The sequence below is a fragment of the Meles meles genome, chromosome 10, assembly GCF_922984935.1.
Source record: "Meles meles chromosome 10, mMelMel3.1 paternal haplotype, whole genome shotgun sequence".
NCBI lineage: Eukaryota > Metazoa > Chordata > Mammalia > Carnivora > Mustelidae > Meles > Meles meles.
This window is the reverse complement of record NC_060075.1, coordinates 4664341-4687597: the sequence shown is the minus strand read 5'-3', so window position 1 is coordinate 4687597 and position 23257 is coordinate 4664341. Positions and strand designations below refer to the sequence as shown.

Here is a 23257-nt window from a genome sequence, read left to right as displayed (position 1 = left end):
CTGTGAGTCCTCTGATTCCTCTCTCATGTCCAATATAATACAAAGCCTACCTCACAGAAGGGACTTGATATACATGCACTAAGTGAAAGAAAATAAGAGATAAGGTTGTGCGGCAGTTTGCAATCCAACGTTTACCTACAACATTCTGACTAGGGTCCTGAAAGAGCAGGAGCTGGCAGGCCCTGGGCAACACACAAAGCGGGCAAGTCACTGTTTGTCCCTGGCCTCGGGTCCTATTCTGGGATTCCTCCACCCTGCTGACCTGACATTTCCCTCTCATCTTCTACTCCTCTCTCCAGTTCACTTAAGGGGGGAAAAAGGAGTGAACGTGGGTTACCTAGAAAGAATCAGTCATCTGCTACTTCTTCTAAGGAAAAAACACATTGCTTCAACTACATGGAACTAAGTCTCCAGAAAGCTCCTAAAAATTAATGTGAAGAATTTATGATAGGGCAGAGAGCTGGAGGCAAGTGGGGCTTTCATGCCTTCATAATATAGTGGGTAGGTGCTTGCCTGCTTTGCCTCCCCTTCCCCCACTAACTCCTTCTAAAAGAAGTTTATTTATTTAGTTATTTCTACACCCCAGAGATCATAAGGCACGTGCTCTACTGACTGAGTCAGCCAGGCACCCCGGGTCCCTGGTTTCCCTAAGCACTCTGGGAGAATCATCTCATGTTGGGTACTTGACATCTTCCCACGGTGGTCTTGCTGGGGTGGTACCTCCATCTAAGGTCACGGACTCCATCAGTTCTGACGGTAATTGTTTTATCTCTAAGGTGAAGATTACTCATTCACTCAACAAACACTTCGGTGCTTCCCTTGCATGCACCAAATACTGTGCTGAGCACCAGGTCGCCCACGGTGAGGCAGACACCAGCCCCATCCTGGTGGAGCCCACGGTCCAGTGGGACAGCGCCGGGGGAACCACAGATAAACTAGCATTAAAAATGTGCTCCAGGCCCTGTCGAGGCGAGCAATAGGTCTTGAGATAGAGTAAGGTGCGGGGAGGGGACCTAGTTAGGACGATTCGGGACAACTTCCTGAGAAGGTGACATTCCAGCCGAGATTTAAAGCATGAGAAGGAGCCAGGCCCCGGAAACGAGGTCACGTTCACGGTAAGTCGGTTAAAAATAGCCCCCAACCTCTCCAGCGGCGGTATTGGACGTCCAAGCGAGGCGGCCTCGCCGCCAGTAGTAAAGATGGCGGGCGGGCGGCTGGGCGGGGCGGGGCGTGCCCGCGGCCTGATTGGCCGGCGGCGCAGCGTCACGTGGGCGGCCGCCGAGCATCCGGGCCCCCGGCGGCGGCGCAGCGGAGGCTCCCGGGAGCGGGCGGCGCGGCGAGCGGACGGCGGCGGCGCCTCCCCGGCCGCCCGCGTGGGCCAAGCGGCACGCGCGCCGAGCATGGCGGGCTCCCTGCCTCCCTGCGTGGTGGACTGCGGCACCGGGTAAGAGCCGCCGGCGCCCGCCCCGCTCCCGCGCGGCCCGCCCCTGCCCCGGCGCCGAGCACCTGCTCCGTGGCCCGCCCCGGCTCACCTGGCGGCCGCACGTCGCCCCGCCGCGGGCCCCGGCCCGGCTCCCGGCCGCCACCTGTGCGCCCCGCCCCCGCCTCCCGGCCCTGGGGCCACGCGCGGCGGCCGCTCACCTTGAAGGGCGCTGATCGCGGCCGCCGCGCGCGCGCCTCGCCGCCCGCTGCACCCCTGCCGACGCTCCTTGCCTCGCACCTGCGCGGCCGCGCCCCTACCTGTGCCCCCCGGTGCATGTCACTTCTTGTCGTGATCCCGGAGCGCTGGCCGGGGACGGTTCTCGTCGCTCCACCAGCCGCTCACCCTTGGGGCGGCCGCTCCGCCCTCTCCGAGCGCCGGGGGCTCGCGCGGGCCGGGCGCTCGCTCCGGTCCGCGTCCCTCGCCCTCTCGCTGGGAAACGAACGTGGAAAAGGCTCCATTTTGAGAAACAAAGTCCGGATTTGGGGAAACCTCTTTGTGGCAGAGTTTGTTTTTGCCCTTTCCGCCTCTTTACGTTTTGGTCGGAGCGTTTCTTCCGATGTTGTTGCAACACAGAAGGGACCTCCGAGGATTTCCTGCGCTTCGCGGCCGCGCCTGGTCGGGCTGGGCAGCGCGTCCCCGGCCGGCGGTCTGCAAGTTCAGGCGCGCCGCCCCCGATGTCGCTGAGGGGCTTCGCGCCTCCGTCTGGGAGCGTGAATTGAGTCTCTTCCCGATTTCCCGACAGGGATGTTACGTATTTTTGTCGGAAAATCTTCCATGGCACGTTCACCTTAGCCTTGATTCTTTTCTCCAGAAAAATGCACTCGGTTTGGTTTCCTTGGCAACCTTGTGGGGGTGTCGTCTTTAATTTGTTACAGTCCATCTCCTACGGATCGGGCTTTCCTTTTGCTGCTGAAGCCACTAGCCTTGGTTCCGGGCTGGCAAGAGCGGCCTCTTGGCTTGCGCTGATGCTTTCTGAAATAAGTATTGTATCAGAAGTTCGGTGGCCCTTAATTTTACAAGTTGCCTTGCTACCCAGAACACAAGCCGAAGTCAAAATCCCCCCATTGTTGGATCCTCATGCATCCCCTTCTCCCACAATGTGGGGATTCATCCCATGCCCCCTGAGGCCTGGTTGTGTCAGGAGTGAAGGCAGCAGGTCAATGTAACTTTTCCGCCTGTGCATGTGAAATTTTGGCTTTTGTATTTTTGGTCTTGTAAACCTATTGAAATCTAGAGCATTTCTTGGTAATAGCATTAAAGTAATGCCCCCAGAGTTTGTCCTACCTTTAAGATTAGCTGGGGCCTTACTCCTCATTCTTGCCATGAGTGTCTAAACCGTGGTGCTGTTCTGACCTTTTGAGGTAAGTGGTAAATGCAACTTGGAGATGTAACTTCAGTATTTCATCGTTTTATGACCCCAGATCAGTGCAGTTGTCTTTTGTCTGTGGTAGGCTTTGGCAGTCTGTTGTAGACAGTGGCAGGGAATCGTCCCTCTGGGTTTCACACCGACATACTCTGTCCTGGAAACAACTGTGACTTACCATGAATTCCCAGGGTCCAGAATACAGTCGGAAGGAACAGCCTCGGAGGGCTTAAATTTACCTGATCATATCAGTAGTTCTTATATTTCCCAGAGAGCGGAAATTGTTCTTGACCTTTACGTCAAAATAGGACCCAAAAAAGGGTAAAATGCGCATAAAAATAAGGACAAAGGAAAAAGACCTAGGGAGTCATCCTAAACTGTAGACCAGTGGTCACTGGTTGGGCCCCACATTTGACCTTAGTCTGCCTGTCTGACAAAATTATTAGTCATTGTCAGTTAATGTAGTAATTCTTGTCATCAGGAAGGAAGAGAAATACCCACTTCTCAGGTGAAAAAGCTTTTTCCTAGTACTAAATTCTAAAAGAAAAATTCATATGGAACTACATATAGTGAACAGTAGTGATTTCGTAGACAGTGTACCAAATACTGCTTTTTATGGTAAATAAAATTCATCCTGGTAGCCGTGCATCCTCCTTTAATAATTCCTGAGACCAGCTCAGCACCAGTGTGTTTGGGGGGGATGGGTAATGCCTACCAAGGTACCTCTTTCATCCAAAGATAAAGCTTATTTTATATAAAAGGATTACAGCACTGCCTTGTTTTTGGAGAATATTCCACAAATTCTAGTCTCACTTCTCCTGCCCCCCCACCTTTTTTTAAAGATTTTATTTATTTATTTGACAGAGAGATCACAAGTAGGCAGAGAGGCAGGCAGAGAGGGGGGGAAGCAGGCTCCCGGCTGAGCAGAGAGCTGGATGCGAGGCTTCATCCCAGGACCCTGAGATCATGACCTGACCTGAAGACAGGGGATTAACCCACTGAGCCACCCAGGCGCCCCCTCTTTTGGTATTTTTTAAAACAAGTTTTTTTTTTTTTTTTTTTTTTTTTAAAGTATTCTCTATACCCAGTACAGGGCTCGAATCCACAATCCCGAGATCAAGAGTCGCACGCAGCACTGACTGAGCCAGCCAGGAGCCCCTTTGCTTGCATTTTTAAACTTACTTTGAAAAAATTTCAGATCAACTGAAAAACTGCAAGAAGAGTACCAAAAAACATTACCCCCCCATATTTTTTTTTAATTTTGTGGGGGAGGGAGGGAGAGAGAGAGAGGGGGGCAGGTGTGGAGGGAGGGCAGAGTGAGAATCTTAAGCAGACTCCACACCCAGCATGGAGCCCGACGTGGCACTGATCTCACAAGCCTGAGATCATGAGGTCAGCTGAAATCGAGAGCCGGATGCTTAACTGACGAGCCACCAGGCACCCCTCCCTCTACTGTATATTTTTCATCCATTTTTACTGACTATTAACATTTGCTTTATTATTCTCTGTATAACCTATACATATTATTTTTCTGCACTGTTTGAGAGTGAGGTGCAGATGTTGTGCCCTTTTATACCAAAATGATTCAGTGCGTACTAAGAAGAGGGACTTCGGTGTAATCAGAGACCAATGGTCTAAAGTAAAAAAGCCTGACTTTGATGCAGTGGCGCTCTCTGATGTGTTGTCCGGATTCCCCCGAGCCGTCCTGTGTGTGCTGTGGACTCTTCTTCCTCTCCCTCGCCCAGCACTGCACCTGTCTCTCCAGTCTCATCTAACGGGACCAGGTCCTTAGCTTTGTTCTGGTTTTCAAGACATTGGGATTTTTGGGAGCCAGTTGCTATGTATATTGCCCCTCAGTGTCCGCTTGTCTGGTGTTTCCCCATGACAGATTCGGGGTATGCATTTTTGTCAGGAATATTGCAGAAGCAACACCAGTCCTTTTTAGTGCTTCCCACCAGAATCTCCCCAGCCCCAGCATTCCTGAGATCTAACCGGCATGTGACATTGTGTGAATTTAAGGTGTACAGCATTTTGATCTGATATATTTATGTATTGCAAAATGATACCACCATAGCTTTAGCTCACACCTCCCTCACATCACATAGTTGCCATTTCTTTTCCATGGTGAGAATGTTTAAGTTCTAGTCTCTTAGCAACTTTCAGGTTTATTATACAGTGTTACTGACTAGTCGCTCCACTGTACGTGAGATCCCAGTCGCTCCACTGTACATGAGATCCCTCTAGTCGGGCGGACTGCTTAAAATAGTGATACGCCTCCTTAAGTTCACTAGGTTATTTGGATAGGCAGATGTCCCCTAGGTTCCCCCGGTGCATCCTTAGTTTTTCCCTTTGTAATTAGTGTCATTTACGGAGAGAGATTTTGAGATTATGTAAATACCTGTTCTTCCTTAAACTTTCACCCATTAGTCTTCGTATCCATTGGTGATTTTTGCCTCATTGATAATTGTAGTGATGATGACCTGATTGTGATTACTAATACTCCGGTGTTATGTCTACATTTATTAGTGAATGTTTTACTCTAAGGGCACACTTTCCCATAGTTCTCATCTACTTATCATTTCTGTGGGTTATTTTATTCAAAAAGTCATTTTTACGATATTCAGTGGGTTATTATCTGTTATTGGCATTATTTGTTTTGATGCTTAAATTGTTTGAATTTGACCAATAAAAGCCCATTCAAACTGTTTTCTGGTGTTCTTTAGACATGTCCCTATCTTTTTTTGTTTTTTTGAGCCTGTTGCTCTTACCAATAGACTGCAGTGATCGTCTTGCATGGGCATGCATCTTTTTGTGTTGTTTGCTGGGTATCTCTGGGATAGATTTCTAGAAGTGGGATTTCTGGGTCAGAGAGTAACTGCATATGTAATTTTGCTAGTTGTGTGATACACACTCAGCAGTGTGTATCCTCACCAGCAATGTATGAAACTGCCTGTGTCTTCTTACAGACTCACTAACAGAATATATTGTCAGTTTTTTTTATTTTTACTAATCTAGAGGGTAAGAAATGATAATATAGTTTTAATTTGCATTTCTTATGTGGGAAGAAGGGCATCTTTTCATTTGGTTAAGAGACATTTACATTTCTGTATTGTGTCTCGTTCCTCTAGCCCATTTTTCTGTGCGTTTTTGGTCTTGTCTTTCTTTGATTTTGGAAATATTAGGGCGTGCTGGAGGTCCCACAGACTGCTCCTGGCTTAAGCGATCTGCTAGGAGCCATTCCAGGACTGTGGTGAAAAAGTACAAAGCAGAATCAGCCAAGGGAAAAGGCACGTGAAGCGGAGTCAGGAGGAAACCAGGAGCAAGCTTCCGGAGTCCTCTCTCCCCGGAGCTACACAGATGTGCTCCGGCAGCCCCCCGTTCTGACAGCCCACCAAGGAAGCTCATTAAAGACTCGGTGGTGGCCAGCGTTGTCGAGGCTGGCCACGGCACCCCTGCCTTGCACATAACCAAATTATAGAGCCCCAGAGGGAAGGCAGATAGGTGTTCAGCATAAACTACTACTAGCGTGAAGTACAGTGAACACCATTGAGGGAATGGCGAGAACCCTCCTGAGCCGAGTTCCCAGATGCCAGCTGAATGGCCAAGCCTGCAAGCAGGGTTTCTAGAGAGCAGTCTTGGGCCGGTGAACTCTTTTCTGCACTTTGGGGCGTTAGCTCTTTAGGGTGGAAGTCACAAATAATGTTTCCTGTTAAAGAACTGAGATATTTTGCTAATTTTTTTCTTTTTAATTTAATTGACAGAGACAGCGAGAGAGGGAACACAAGCGGGGAGTGGGAGAGGGAGAAGCAGGTTTCCCACTGAGCAGGGAGCCCGATGGGGGACTCGATGCTAGGACCCCAAGATCATGACCTGAGTCGACGGCAGATGCTTAACGACTCAGCCACCCAGGTGCCCTCAAAGGTTTTTTTTTTTTAAAGATTTTATTTATTTGGTATATATAGAGAGATCACAAGTAGATAGAGAGGCAAGCAGAGAGAGAGGGGGAAGCAGGCTCCCTGCTGAGCAGAGAGCCCCATGCGGGGCTCGATCCCAGGACCCTGAGATCATGACATGAGCCGAAGGCAGAGGCTTAACCCACTGAGCCACCCAGGCGCCCCTCAAAGGTTTTTTAAAGTAATCAAATTTATTTATTTTTTCCTTATTGTTTCTAGATTTTGAGTCAGAGTTAAGATAAGTCCCACCACCACCCCGTTTCCAGGTTATATGGTGGTTTTTTTCTAATGGTTTCATTCCTTCCCTTCCACCACCCTCCCATTTAAATCTTTAATCCATTTGGAATGTATCCTGGGATATGGTATGAGGAAAGGACCCACTTGGAACTACTACTGTCTTTTTTCCTTCTGGCTATCCCATTTGTTGCAAAATCATTTATGGAAAAAAAACCCAAAAAACAAAACCTCGTGCTTGGAGATTCTGTCTTTATCATGTACTAAATTTGTCTGTGCAGTTGTGTTTATTTCTAGACCTTGTTTCGAGTTGCCTTAATCTATTTATGCATAAGCCACCGCCACCACAGAGTTTTAATTACTGAGGCTCTAGAATGATTTCATACCTGGTGCGGCTGGCCTCGCCTGCACATTCCTTTCTGTTTTTAGGGTTTTCTGCTAAGTTTTTGCTTCTTGTTCCTCCAAATGAACTTGCAGTCAGCTTCTCTAGTTCCATAGGGAGAAGGCCTTTTGATTTGGATTCTATTAAATTTGTAAGTTAATTTAATGAGGACCATCGTCTTTGTGATGGTGAGTCCCCCCATGGAAGAACAGGGCATCTCTTTCCATTAGATCAAGTCTGTTTTGTGTCTCTTAGGAACATGGTGTTTCCCTCAGGTAGATTTCTTGTTAAGTTTACACCTCAGCATGTGATTTCTGTTTTTGCTCTCATAAATGGTGTCTTCTTTTTCTTTATGTTTTCTGTTTTTCTTCAATATATTAAGACTCTTAGTTTTTTTTTTTTAAGATTTATTTTTATTTGTTTGACAGACAGAGATCACAAGTAGGCAGAGCAGCAGGCAGAGAGAGGAAGGGAAGCAGGCTCCCCACCGAGCAGAGAGCCCGATGTGGGACTTGATCCCAGGACTGGGATCCTGATCTGACCTGAAGGCAGAGGCTTTAACCCAATGAATCACCAGGCGCCCCAAGGTTCTTAGTTTTTTGGTGCCAATATTGTAACCTGCTACTTTGCAAAGTAGGTTGTATTTATTTAGGTTGTATAAATTTTTTCCCTTGATCTTTAGGGTTTTCCAGATATGAAATCTTTGGCAGTTAGACAGGGTTTACCCCTTCTTTTCTATTGATAGGGACTCTATTTGCCTTTTTTTTTTTTTTTTTGGACGCACTACAATGACCATTACCTCCAAAATAATGTTAAATAGGAATGGAGTTAGTGGGCATTATTCTTTTGTTCTTACTTTAGTGGGGGCAACTTCTGGTGTTTCTAAAATAAGATGCTGACCTATGGAATGGGAGAAGATATTCACAAATAACAGATTGGATAAAAATCTACAAAGAACTTACCAAATTCAACCCCCCAAAAATGAAAATCCAGTCAGGAAATGGTTAGAGGACATGAACAGACATTTCTCCAAAGACGACAAACTTAGGGGCTTACAGACATGAAAACATGCTCCACATCACTCGGCATCAGGGAAATACAGACCAAACCCACAATGAGGTACCACCTCATACCAGTCAGAATGGCTAAAAATTAACACGTCAGGAAATGACAGGTGTTGGTGAGGATGCAGAGAAAGGGGAACCTCCTACACTGTTGGTGGGAATGCAGGCTGGTGCAGCCACTTTGGAAAACAGCATGGAGGTTCCTCAAAAAGTTAAAAATAGAACTACCCTATGACCCAGCAATTGCACTACTAGATATTTAGTATGAAGGATACAAAAATAGTGATCCGAAGAGGCACGTGCACCCCAATGTTTATAGCAGCAATATCCACAATAGCCAAACTATGGAGAGAGCCGAGATGTCCATCAACAGATGAAAGGAAGAGGAAGATGTGATGTATATCTACAGTGGGATATTACTCAGCCATCAAAAAAGAATGAACTCTTGCCATTTGTAACTATGTGGATGGAATTAGAGGGTATTATGCTAAGTGAAATAAGTCAGAGAAGGACAACCACATGATTTCACTCATGCGGAATTTAAGAAACAAAACAGATGAACATAGGCGAAGGGAAGGAAAAATAAAATTAACTCAGAGAGGCAGACAAACCATGAGAGACTCTTAACTCTAGGAAACAAACAGGGCTGCTGGAGGGGAGGTGAGTGGGGGATGGGGTAACTGGGTGACGGGTGTGAAGGAGGCACGTGATGGAATGAGCACAGGGTGTTACATGCTACCGATGAATCACTGAATTCTACCCCTGAAACCAATAATACACTGTATGTTAACAAAGTTGAATTTTTAAAAAAAGATTTTATGTATTTATTTGACAGCACAAGTAGGCAGAGCAGGCTCTCTGCTGAGCAGGGAGCCCAATGTGGTCAGTGTAAGTGTGAGTGACTTATAGTTTGTGTTTTTGGGGGAGTCCCTGTCAGATTTTGAGATCAGTGTTAGGCTCTCTTCACAAAGAAATTGAGAAGTGTCCCTTCTCTGTCCGTGCTCTGGAATAGTCTGTTGTAGTGGGATTACCTGAGTGTTAAGGTCTTGGTAGAATTACCCCGTGAAACTGTCTGGACTTAATACTTGCTTGATGAGACTGCTTCTCATCCTGTTGCTTATAAGCCTGTTGGACATTCCATCTCTAGTGGAATCAAGTTTTTCATTTCATCTAGTTTTTCGTTTCATCTGGATTTTTCAAATGTATGTATATAGTAGCCTCGTGATTTAAAAAAAAAATGTCCTCTGCATTTATGGTTATTTTCCCTTTTGTCACTCAAATTGATTGTGTTTTGTTTTCATCCTTCTTCTTGGCCTACCTAGTGACTTGTGTATCTTTTTTCCAAGAGTGAGCTTTGGCGTTTACTTACTAGTTTTGTTATTTTTCTGTTTTTTTGACTCATTTGTGTTGCTTTTATCTTTATTTTTATTTTTTTCTGGCTTTCCTTTGTTCTTATCTTTTTGTTTTTGAATTAGATATTAAATTCATTTTTATTTTTTCCTTTAATTGAAGGGAATGATTACTACAGAATTTTGGTTGTTATATGCTAAGCTGTGTATATCCCTTAGATTTAGATACATTTTTTTCATTGTAATTTTAAAGAAATTTCTGTATTTTTCTTTTGAGTTTCCCCCATAACTAGTATTTCTATACGAGCATGTTTTAAAATTGTCAGGTATAAGGATGTGTTTATTTTTTTGTTTCTTTGTTTTTAATTTCTAGTGTTGTTGCAGTATTGCTCAGAGAGTGCTGTTAGCTTTATTTCTCTTCTTTGGGCTTCATGGCGTCTTAGACGTGGTCCGTTTTGCGCAGGTCATGCCTGATGTGAAGATTTGTTCTCTGTCAGTGGGTTCAGAGTTCGACATGAGCTGCCTTACTCAGGGCGGTATTTCGGTCTTCCGGGTTTTTTTCCTCGGCTTACTCCGTGTTGGACTGAGCGTGTGGTGTTGAGTCTTTTTCATTATTGCCCGCTGCTTTGTGAAAGGCACTGCTGCCTCACGGAGCGCCTCCCCCAGCTGTTGCTGTCCCGTGGTGCCAGCGTCCCATTTCCAGTCTCCTGAAAGCCTGAGATCTGCTTTGTCAGAAAGTAAAAGGATGGTCAAAAACGTACCGATCAAAGGCCGACCAACAGAACGCAAGAGTATGATTTAAACATGATGTTAAAAGTTTTGATAAAAATTTTGAGTTTATCAGAGTAATATGACACTAATTAGAAGAGTCAAATAGTGCTCAGAGGCCAATGTGCAAACACGTGGGGTGCTGTCCTGCCTGCTGTTCTCTGTCTTTGCCCAGAAACAGCTACTCTCAGCTTTTAATCTGTGTCTTCCAGCATTTATGGATGCCCATGTTTCTAAGTAATAGGCACATGGATCTATTTTCTGTTTACCAGTTTTTCACATTATCTGTTAATTTACTGTTGTTAGATGATGGTGTCTTCATCCTGCCTTTGCCCTGTTTCTCCTTCCCTGTTCTCCCAATAGAGAGATATTGTTACATTTTCCACTTGATTTGTGATCAGCGTTTATACTGTTATGCCTATGCAAGTATATGTCCTCATTTATGAAAGTTTACCACAAGTATTTTTTTCTCTTACTTTTTGTTTTTATGGAAGTTAATGATTGCCTTTTTTGTTTTCTTTGTATCCACTGCTAATTATTTTCCATATTTTCAAGTAGCCAGCTTCTCAGTACAGTTTTCCACAAGGCTCATCACATTACAGATCCTACCAGAGTCTGTTTGTTTTTGGAGACCTCCCCTTTGCAGACTCCTGTCCTTCTCTCTGGAGTGGTTGCCTCCCAGGCCTGCCACATAGCCTGGGACTTTCCTTATAACCTTCTAGGCCTTTCCTTTGCCTTTCTCCTGGATTGAGTGTGTTTTCTGAGTCCATTCCTTCCTGCTGTCTGCTTTCCTCCCTGCTCGTAGTCCTCCCAGCTTTGGGGGGCAGGGACGGTGACCTAGCAGTGCAGGGTTTGTGGTGAGTACCTTTGCTGTGCCTGGGTCCTGAGTCTCATGTCCACCCATCTGACTTGTGCATGTTTGTCATCCTGGCGTCTCCTGCCATCAGTCCAGGGATTCATGAACCACTCTCCTGTGTGTCTGTTCCATGTCTTCTTTTTTGGTTTTTTCCTTTGTTTTGGTAGAGGGCACCCTCCAGTAGCTTTCTCAGAAAGGACATGTGGGAGGCGAATTTTTAAAATGTCTTGCTTTTCTGAAATGTTTTTTTCTCTAATCCCTCCCTTGGTTGATTGTTAGGGTGTAGTATTTGGTGTTGGAAATAATTTACCTTCAGAATTTTTAAGACACTGATTCTTTGTTTTCTTCTGGTTTTGCTGCTGAGAAGTCTGAAGACTTTGTGACTTTGACTCCCCCATTCTCCTTTTTGGGAGATTTTTAGGATTTCCACTTGGTCACTGGTTTCTGAAATTTCACAATGATGTGCCTTGAAGTAGGTTTGCTTTCCTCTGTGCTGGGCATTTTTTGAGTTCCTGCAGTCTGGAAATGAGCATCTTTGAGTTCTGGGTAATACTTTTAGATTATTTCTTCCTCCACTGTGTGTGTGTCTTTCTGTCTGTTCTGTGCTCACGTGCATGCTCTGTCTGAAATTCCTGTGGTTTCTGTGTAGAATTCTTGGGCTGTCTCTCTGATTTTCTTGTCTCTCTCGTTTTCCATCATCCAGTCCTGGTGCTGTGCTTCTAGGATACGCCTTGCCTTGTCTTCTTACCCTTCTCTTCAGTGTTTTCCATTCTGCTCTTATTTTCAATTTCCAAAATTCTTTTTTTTATTTTCTAAATGTTCTTTTACTAATAGCCTTTCATTTTGTTTCTTGGATGGGGTGTTTTCTCATAGGGTATTGAGGATCGTGATTTTCTTGGTGGTTGTGCAGGTTTCTCCCCGAGTAGGTTTTGTTTCTTCTGAGTTGGTTTTTGATTTGCGTGCTCTCATCCCTATTTGGTGATAGAGGCTTTCCTCAGATGTTGGTAATTGCTGGCTGCCTGCTCATGATGAGAAGTCAAAAAATAAAATGCGCATTGGACTCTCAGTGTGTAGATTTGCTCATTGATTTTGAGCTTCTCAAAGGGTGATACAGGCAAGTTGTTTTTTGGGGAGTCTCCTGGGATTTAGGGTCTATCGATCTTTCCTTTTGAACTGCTCATTTCCCCAGAGATTCTACTTGGGATCCTCTGTTTGGTGGGCCGGGCCTGGGTGCTGGTGTTCTGTGAGAGGACAGGAAGAGACAGGAGAGCGTGGGAGAGGGTGTCTGAGCATCCGCGTTTACTGTGGATGCAGGCTGGAGGGCCTTTGGTGTCGGGATGGTGCTGGCTTCACCAGCGCCCAGTGACTCCAGGGCCAGAGACCTTTTGCTTTACCACCTCCAAAGAGTCAGCTTCTGGTGAATGCTGGAATCAGGGAGGAGCTGTGGCCCCCAGCGTGTGGGCTGGGAATCTCACCCAGGCCTCCTGGTTTGGGCCCTTCGGTCTTACTTCCACAGGCTCCTCTGCAGCTATCTATTTCTGGAGCCTTCAAGGACGCAGGCGTGTGTGCTGGGCTGGTTCTCAGCTTTGGCCTCTGCCTGTTTTCTTTTCCCAAAGCCGGTTACCCTGATCCTTAGCTCCTCAGAACCAAACCTTTGTTACTGGTGCCTCTTCTTTTCTTCCTGTGGTTGTGGTTTAACACGGCTTTTAAAAAAACCATTTTGCTTTGATTTTAGTGGGGCTTTGGGACAGAGTAAAATAATTACATTATATATTTAGTCCACCATTTTAACCTGGAAGTTAGAGTTCACTTTATAGTGGTCAAATCTACAAAAAGACCATACCTCATGGTCTTATTTTTACCAAACACAGATCAAAAAATGCTGCTTATAGAAGGACGAATGGAGAAGTATATTCAGTAATGACAAATTCACTGATCACATAGACAAAGGAAAAAAAGGTATTGGATTTAGAGAAAATAATGAGTAAATTTGAAGTTACGTATTAAACTCTTTGTCCTGGAACAGAGACTACTCTTTTCTATTCAGTAGCCCAGGGAATGTTTGAAGCACTCGATCATGTTATTAGTTTACAGTATACAGTGCAGAGAGGGTGTGTATTATTTAGAAACGGTAACTGAGATCTGGGGATAGTTTTAGTTTTATCAGAACCGTAGTCTAAGGCAGTTGTAGTCACTTTATTTTATTTTTTTTTTTAACTGAAAACCTCAGGAAGGAGTAGAGCTGTTCTGGCTGAAGTTTGGGTGTAAGACTGGACCTCATAAGGGGTCTCAGTGGAAAGACCCTCCCTACAGGGTACAGTTTGAAAAACACTGTTCTAGGATGTGACATTTCCACTTTTAAACATACATTAATTGAGCTTAAGTTGTCACCTTCTGCTCTAGACACATGGTTGTAGGAGGAATTTTAACTATATATGAATATGTTGAGTTGACAGTCGTCAGCTTCATTCTCTTGACGGCAGAATTGAAGAGTCTGTGTGTTACTGCTGTGGAAAAATAGTGGCGTTTACCAGAAGAGTGAAAGAATCTTTGCACCAGGGCTGTTTAAAATGTTTGGGGCAAATGAGGATATATTGTATGTACAGGAGGAGACTTTGGAAGGACATGTAAGAACAGGAAGCGGTGGAAGGCAGAAGTGGGGTGCACGGTACAGGATGGGGAGTGAGACTTCTTCATGGACACCTTTTTATGGTGTTCTGAAGCCTGGACAATGAGGACAGACTTGTGTACAAGGCCGAGTGGTAACTATGGGTATTGCCTTATACAGCTCCTCATTCTGTTGCTGTGTGAGGAGGGGTCTCAAGCCAGGGGATGCATGGAAGTAGCCTTGAGTCTGAGAATGTGGCGTAGTTTACGTTTTCTTGAGAATGATGCCTACCTTTACTACGCCGGCTATCCTTTTGGAAGAGAGCGTGCAAACAAACAAAAAATCAAGGGCTTTTAACATCAGAATTGTTGGTCTTGATTCCTTATGTACACACCTGGGAAAATTTGATTGATGTAGCTCTTCCCATTTGGATGAAAAGATATACATAGACCCGGAAGAGAAATAATACGAAATTTTAATACAGCGAGGGACTTTCAAAGTTGAAACGAGACAGGAAGTTATTTAGGAAGATAATTGGTCGATTTGATCATCTAAACTGTCAGCGGTTATATGCCAGGAAATGTATAACTGGGAAAAGTTGGTGATGTATATAGGAGCAAGGATTCATATCCTTGGTACGTAAGGATTTGCACAAATTGGTAAGGTACTAAAGCTCTATTAGAAAATTTTCTAAGGGTAGTATGTGGAAAAATAAAGATGGCTCAAATGCCTTAAATAACATTTTTAAAAAAGATTATTTATTAGAGCATGTGCGTGTGTGTGCAGGAGGGGCAGAGGGAGAGAAATTCAAGCAGACTCTGCCTGGGGCGTGGGCTGTCGCAGGGGCTCGATCTCACAACCCTGAAATCATGACCTGAGTTGAAATCAAGAGTCAGGTACTTAACTGACTGGGCTGCCCCGGAGCCCCTCAAAATGATCAACTAATGGATCCTTTTACTTTTTGAATTAGGAAATATTTCCTGGAAATGGTAATATTTAATATTTTCTGGAAATCATACTATTTAACATTAGGTAGGGATTACTGTTATTTACCTTTTACGGTAAATAAATGAAGAAGCTGACGTATGGTGGGATTAATTTACTTGCCCAAAGTCATAGTGCTGTTTTTGGGCCCAGTGTTGCGAGCCCCATTAAACTCCCTCACATCACAAACATGTGCTGTTTCATGCATATTGCCTATCTGTGGATGGCAGTAATGGAAATCTCCATTCTTGATGGCTGTAGAGCATTTTATGGAATTATTATGATTTACTGAGTATGTCCTGTGTTGATGCATTTGGGTGTTTCCAGTGTTTTGTTGTTGTTTTGCTATTATAATGCTGCAGTGAACATTTTTTGTTCTTTTCTTTGCCTGCGTCTTAAAGTGCTTCTGTGGGGTAGATTCCCAGAAATGTGCTGTGTGGGCAGTAGGGGATACGCATTTCAAATTCTGATAGAGAATGCGAAACTTCGTGTATAATGACTCCCTGGCCTTTCACTGCCGCCCATGTGTGACTCCCCACCACCTTCTTCAGTACTGGCCCAGAGGCTGAACGGTCTTGGAATCAATTTGTAGGTGAATTTAATGCCATTTGACATTTCTTAAAAAAACAGTACCCTTCCTGTGTAAGGGTAAGGCCTGGCTCAGTTTATCTGCCGGCTTGTGTACGGAGAGTTCCTCGCACACGCCTCTCCCCATCTCTGCATCGCTCTGTGTGTCGGTGTAGCGTAGTCTTGAAGGCAGTGTGACCCCGTGTTGTTGCCGTTGTGAACGGGATCTTTTCATCCAGTGTGGATTCTCGCTTCTCGTCAGGTTTTTGTCTGTGTATTTAGTAACTGGCCATCTCACTGAATTCCTCATTTCCTTTAATTTTCTACTTGGTTTCCTTAGAAAGTCCGGGTCTGCAGTTCTCATTGACAAATACATTTTGTCTCCTCCTTCCCAGTGTTACTCGTTTTATCTCGTCATTTGTGATTCGTGTTATCTAGTGATTTCTAAGCATACTATCAGAACCATGAGGTTGGGGCGGGAGATGCTAAAGATACAGGAATTTGGGGATTCCCGCCAGTGGTTCTGGGACGGGTATTGAGCGTATATATTTTAGATGTTCCCGTGGTGATCTGTTCAGAAGGTTTGGTACAGATTTTCTGGAAGCCTACCCAGGTGATCTTAAACCTGCCTGTCAGAGAAAGTACGCCATGTTGCAATTAAAAAAATCAATTTGAAATCCTGTTTCTAGTAGGTAAACATGTGGAGGATGGGGGCCATGCTTTTCTCCCTCGCGTCCTAGTATCCGTCCTAGTATCCTCGTGGTGCGCCTGCTCCATGCTGCTAGCCGGGAGACTGACTGGGAGAGGAAAAAAATGCTCCTTTGGTTTTATAAATGGTGTCTTAAACACAGTCCTAATAGTTGTGTTTTATGTGTTGATTTTTTTTTGGTTGAGCTGTTGTAAAATTGCCTCTAAGGGGGCAGCCCGGCTAGCACTGGATTGTCGACCTGGGAGAGGCTTATAGGGTGAGTGCTCGTCAGGCCACATTTTACAGTGTTACATTTAATATGTCTCATTGAAGTTTGGTATGAGCCTCGGTTGGTGAAGTTTTTATTAAAATAAATCTTGTTAAACATTTATTACATTGTGATTATTCAAAGAACGAAAGCTCAGGTGTATTCGATGCTCTGTAAGGAGTAGCAGAAAAATCTAAAGATATCAAGTTACCTTAAGTAATCTGAGTAATTTGTACTTTTGCTACTGTTTTTGATGGTTTCAGTTTGGGTAGGGGAGCTCATTGTAATTTGTTTATACATAAAAACATTCATATGTCTTCTTTTTAAAAAAGATTTTATTTATTTAATTGACAGAGATCACAAGTAGGCAGAGAGGCAGGCAGGGAGAGAAAGGGAAGCAGGCTCCCTGCTGAGCAGAGAGCCCAATGCGGGGCTCGATCCCAGGACCCTGAGATCATGACCTGAGCCGAAGGCAGAGGCTTTAACCCACTGAGCCACCCAGGCGCCCCAAAACATTCATATGTCTTAATATTAGTTTGCCTCAGTGATGAAAATCATTGTTTGCTTAATGTTATTGATGCTCCGTTACCTGTGTGACTGGGTGACAGGAGGCCACCCTCGAAGGCTGTCTGTCCAAGAGAGTGCTGTGCCTGCGGGATCCCAGCATTCCAGCAGCTGCTGGTGAGTGGCCAGTGGTGGTGGCTTCATCAGTGTTCCGTTGAATGCTGGAGCTGTGGATCTAAGTGTGCCCCAGCCCATTTCTGCAGTCTGACATTTTGCTGCTCTGGGCTGTAGTTCACGATCACAGGGTATAGGACACAGTTGTGGAAGGAGAGCTGGTATCTGCAGGGTTTACCATTTGCATTTTGTTTCTCCCACCACGCAAAGGTGTCTGTCTCAGGCATATAGAGTCACGTACAGCAGAAGACTGAACAGAGCCACAGACCATACCATGTGTGTGATTTCTGAGATTTTTGAAATTTTAAATTAGGAAATATTTCAAATGTACAGAAAAATAACAATAGTGAAAAAATAAAACCTATAAATAGCATGTTCTAGCACTTTCTCTGTTTTCCTATTTATATATAAAATGCACCCTAGGAAATAGATTGTATTATTATCCCCATTTTACAGATGGAGAAACTGAGGTACAGATAGGGATGGTAACTTGCCCAAAGCCACACATTTGGTGAAGAACAGAGCTGGGACTTGAACTCGAGCAGTCTCGTGCCAGAGTGCGTGGTCATAACCAGCCCAACACACACTTCACTTTCAGAAATAACACAGAATAGTAGATAGAAATGATACTTAGCACCTAATCTTAATAAGTGTTGATATCTTACTGTATTTGTTTCAGGTTTTTCTTTTCTTTTTTCGAAAATAATCTCATCACAGAGGCAAGTGCTTTCTCACCTATAAATGAAAGATTATGCTAGATGGTGGGTCTGGCTTTTTGTGCCCCATCACCTCGCATTTCTGACTTTCAGCATCCTCCTTTCCAACACTGCTCCTTTGCCCAGCAGTTGGACAGCAATGACCTTTCCTTACACGGGTAAGAACTCACTGGGCAGATCTTGCTGGAGTGCCGGGGCGGGGCTGCAATCAGGAAGAAGGACTATGTTCCGGCATCGTGTGGCTTGAAGTCCAACAGTGTGGATAGGCAGATTCTTGAAGCTCGAGATGCATATTTTTTTGGGGGTGGGTGGGTGATGTGGCCTTTTAAATAACACAGTCTTAAATTTGAGGATTTTAGTGATTTCTGACCTGCTTGCTAGGCTTCTTTAGCCTTGGGTCAGAAACTCAGTTCATTTGTATTGATTGTCTGGAATATACTTCCAGAATGGTGGTTGAATTGGGAATTTTTAGAAGTTCGGGATATGTTGTCTGCCTTCTGGAAAGTCCTGGCTCTGGGTTGGCTTTGAAACCTCCCTCTGGGTCTGGTGAGCCCTGGTGTGGGGTCCACTTTGTTCGTGTGTCTTGTTATTTGTGGAACTTGTGGGGCCCTCAGGGGGGTCTCGAAAACTTCTTGTGGGGCCTGGTGGCTTTCAGAGCCCAGTCTCACCCGGGTCCTTGTGGCACCAAGACGTCAGATCCCTGGAGACTGAGCAGTAAGGCGTGATTTAAATGGAGCTCACTTGCGTTTTTGGCTCATCAAAGCTTATTCATTCACTGTGTGTTCAGAAATAGTAAAATTAGCATATGGTAAAATACATTGAAAAATCATAAAATTAATTTATTAGAATTTGGAATGTAGTACTACATCAAAAAATTTTAGTATCGAGCGTCTTAAAATAATTTATAAAATAGAATGAATTAATAAAGTTACTTTCAACACTGCTGGGGAGTGTTTTTCTTCATTACGAGCGTTACTGCAGAACGTTGGCTCACTTGTCCAGACTTTACTGTTCATTACTGTAGGCCTAATAAGAGAGGAAGAGCTGATGAGTCTTTTCGGTTTTCAATTTTTTATTTCCAGCAGATGGTTCTCAGTGGTGGTCCCCCCACCACTTTTTTTTTTTTTTTTATTTAAGGGATTAGCAAATGCTTTTGGAACAGATAGTAGTATTTTGGCATTTGTTTTAGTTAAGACTTTTGGAATCCATCACACAGAGGATCTTGACAGAAAATGGGCTCCTTCTGAAATGAGATGATAAAGAGATGTTCCTGTCACATGTTCTCGGGAGGTGGCAGTAGCTGTTTCTAGACATATGCCATGACATTTTAAGAAAATTATATAATCATTTTTACCCCCCCCAAAAGTTCATGAAGTTTGAGAAGTAAGTACACTTCTTTGAGAGCCAGCTCTGGGATTTAGCCTGTGTATTTAGACTGGATTTTACCCCCCCCCAACCCCGCCCCCGGCTTCACCAGCTGCTTGGCTTTGGGCAGCTGAATTAGCTCCCCAGCGCCTCAGTGTTCTCATCTGCTAAATAGGGATAATACTGACTCTCTCTACGGGGTTTTTGTAAAAAGCGAGAGTGTGAGAGCATTCAGCGTTGCTGGGGATGCAGAAACGTGGTTTCTGTGTGATTGCCCGTGCGCAAGCTTGTCCCCGGTAGAGACGGGCACAGCGCGTTCCGTCCCAGCAACAGCTGGCTTATCTGAAGCTAGGGTGTACTTCTCAGTCATCAGAAGCTTTTTATTTATTTATTTACTTAACTCAGGGGGCCGCTCTGAGGCTTGCTATTTTTGGACTTGGAGAGCTTGTAATAGAAGACACTAGTGGGATCCAAGGGAGAGTATTATTGTCTAAACCTGTGTTGATGACTTTGTGCTTTTAGGTACACCAAGCTTGGCTACGCAGGCAACACTGAGCCCCAGTTCATTATTCCTTCATGTAAGTACAGCCCACCCTCGCGTTTCTAAAGGATCGGGGTTCTCAACGGTCTGATTGTTTTTCAAGGCGTATTATTTGACCTGTCATCTGCTTTCAGAAGGCTGTTCTGGGGACCGGGGAGGGTTGTTAATATTGACACACCTAGTGGCTGAACATTGCTGTGGACTGTAACCGCGGCCTGAGAAACCCCAGCCTTCCGACCCTCTGCTTGTCTTCTGATGAGCCCCTCGTCACTGTCACTGGCGTTTCGCCCTGGCTGGTTGGCGGGGGCTTTTCCCGCAATCAAGAGTGTTGGAGCTTCTTTGAAGAAGCGTATCTGGTCCTTTAAGGTTAATTCGTATCTTAAATGAGTACAGTTTCATTAACGTGGCAGCTCCGTGGACTAAATACCCATCGTGCTGCACTATTCACGCTACTGAAAGACCTTTTTTAATTTTTTTTTTTTTTGAAATGAGAGGCCTGATGACTGTTTCATTGTGTTCAGAGTGTCTGCTTTTGTTTAAATTTTAGTCAGTAGAGGATGATCAACGTCAAAGAAGAAATGTTCTCACATTTTGGCAAGAGTGTATCCTCCCCACTCTTTGTTCCCCACAGCAGCATTCAAGGTCGGGTCAGTTGTTTACAGGGGAGAATTCTTCTCTGGAAGTATTCAGATTCTGAGTTGTTATTTGGAGACGATTTACCAGAGTAATGTCTGTCCTTCCAGAGTAAAGGGAAACACTGCCTCCTCAATGTAGCTCTTGTAAGATGAGCTGTGATCTTAGAAATTCTGAGTTGTCCGAGGCCAGTGACATTTTTGTAATGACCGGCTCTTGTGAGCACTAGGGAACGGGGAAAGCTTAGGAGAGCTGGAGACGAGGAGCTTAGCATTTATTTAAGGGAAGACGGAAGCCCTTTTGGGTACATATGTGTGTTCTCAGGTTCCTTGAGCACAGTTGAGTCACCTCATTCTATTTCCTTGCTGGCTGGATGAAGTTGACCATGAATTTGACTTCTAGGTTTGAATTACCATGATGGGATGTCTTCAATAAGAGGCATGATTTGTCTGCTCTATCTCTAGTTAAAATTCATAATTTGGTGTCATAGTTTGCTAGGGCTGCCTTACAAAATACCGCAGACTAAATGTCTTAAACAGCAGAAATGTATTGGATCCCAGGATGGAGTCCAAGACCAAGGTGCGGGCAGTATTGGACTCTGGAGCGGCTGTCCGCCTTGGTCTGCGGACGGCACCTTCCCACCCTGTTCTCGCTTGGCCTTTCCCTGCGCTCAGCCCTGTTGTCTCTTCGTCTTCTTAGAAGGCAACTGTTCAATTAGGTTAAGGCTCCACCTTATGACCTCATTTAACTTTTCTTACCTCCTTCTAGTCCCGATCTCCAAATACACTCACACTGGGGGCGGGGGGTCCGACGTAGGAATTTTGAAGGGACACAGTGAAGTTCATCACGGCACTTTGTAGGCCAGATGAGTCTTCTGTGGATTTTATCATCACGAGTGCCCCAGAACCTGCCGGACTGATAAATTGGACTTCCTGACTTCTCAGAGCAGATTGGATTTTAACCTTGTTAAGTGCCACAGCTCTAAAAGGCTGACCTTGCACCTTCTGCTTTAACGTTGCCACTTAAAACTGCCAGCAGCATTCAGCGGGCTGGCGCATTTAACCTGTCATCATTAACAGGGTGGAGAACTGAAGTCACTTATTAGCAGGATTTCATTCGCCGTCAGACAGCAAGGCGGCTCTCAGATGGGTGCTGTCAGAACCGTCAGGGTAGCAGCAGCTAGAAAGAGCATAGAAATGTTAAAGAGGTGGGAGTAAAAGAACAGCGACATTGTTGGCTGAGTTTGCTGCAAACGGTGGAGAAGCCCCAGGAGGCGAGGTGGGGAGACGCTTGGGCCGAAGCAGGGCTGTTGGGATAGGTAGAGGCCTCCGTTCCCTCGGGCTGCTGGCTTCACTGCTTGTCTTAGTTCTGGGAGTGGAATCATTTTTCTGGCTAGAGAGGCTCCATTCACAAGGTGAAGTTAAAGACCCAGGCTAAAGTGGCACCTGCCGAGAAAAGGTGGAATTTGTGTGGACGTGTGGTCAGGCTCGCGGAGACTGGTGGACAGAGGGGCAGTGGACATGGGGCGAGGCACACTGGGTGTGTGGAGAATGGAAGTGCTCCGATGGCGTAGGAGATCCCAGCCCTGAGCAGAACGGTTGGAAATGTGCAGGAGGGCCAGACGACGAGAGACTTGGTTCTTTTAAGGAATTTTCGTTGCATCCAGGAATTTTCAGATAGTTCCTTGAGGGGCTCCCTCGGGCCTGCCCCCTGGACTGGCGAGGTGCCCAGCCCTGAGCCCCGTCCCGCTCTACCAGGGCAGCTCCCCGGGTATCCGGTGTGTTTGTGCTCGTGTGCGTGGGATTTTCCTGATTATTTGAGCAAAGGTTTTCCCTACCTTTCTTTTGTCCTTAAGTTGTCGGAGTATATGAGAGTCACTGAAAAGTTTCCAGCAGAGGAGTGAGTTTATGTGTGGTGATCACGTCTCTGGACAGAGCACGTGGGAGGTTCAGGGAGGGGTCAGGAGAAAGTAAGTACATTTCAGACATTCTGCGTTTGCAGAGTTGGGGTATAAAAGTCCTGTGGGCATCAGGTGATAGGCGTCATGCCCAAGGGAAGGCCTAGACTGGAGATACAGACTGAGCCCACAGATTTTTTTTTTTTAAAGGTTTTATTTATTTATTTGACAGACAGAGATCACAAGCAGGCAGAGAGGCAGGCAGAGAGAGAGGAAGGAAGCAGGCTCCCCGCGGAGCAGAGAGCCCGATGCGGGGCTCGATCCTAGGACCCTGGAATCGTGAACTGAGCCGAAGGCAGAGGCTTTAACCCACTGAGCCACCCAGGCGCCCCTGTTTTTGTTTTTTTTTTAAATGAATTTTTATTTCAGCCAATAATTTTTAGAAGATGATGTGGCATAGACCCATGTGCCCACCACCCGGCGTGAACAAATGCTGACATGATTTCATCCCGTACGTACGTACATACGTAGTAAACACATGCATCAGAGTGGGTGCAGCCCTCTCCCTTTTCCTCCATCCCGCCCCCCTTCCCTAGCACTCCCTCCCCTGCCAGGTACTCCTGTGGCCAGTGTGTTCTACCCTGACCTTCTAGGTACAGAGCTCCTCAGCTGTATGTTGCATTGCTCTGTCGTTTACATATTTGCAAATGATACCATACTGTGAATTACCTTCTTCATTGTCCTTTAAGAAAAAAAAAAATCCCTCAATAATGTGTTTTTAAGATTTATCAATGTTGATATAAGCAGTTCTCGGTCAGAGTTCTAGCATTTGAATTTCAACAGTTCTTCTTTTCATTTGG

The 23257-nt window shown here is 45.2% G+C and overlaps 1 protein-coding gene across 3 annotated transcripts in view; it reads left to right on the top strand.

Annotated features, from left to right (window-relative positions):
- The first annotated feature begins 1319 nt into the window (after positions 1 to 1319).
- Positions 1320 to 23257, top strand: part of ACTR3B (actin related protein 3B) — a 73609-nt gene continuing 51671 nt past the window's right edge. The window contains exons 1-2 of one of the 3 annotated variants that reach the window (XM_046020665.1): positions 1320 to 1444; positions 19849 to 19904. In XM_046020665.1, the coding sequence (XP_045876621.1) occupies positions 1401 to 1444; positions 19849 to 19904 (100 nt within the window). In that variant the 5' untranslated portion in view covers positions 1320 to 1400. Of the gene's footprint in view, positions 1445 to 19848; positions 19905 to 23257 lie in introns of those variants that run through there. The other 2 variants (XM_046020668.1, XM_046020666.1) reach the window with 2 other exon arrangements.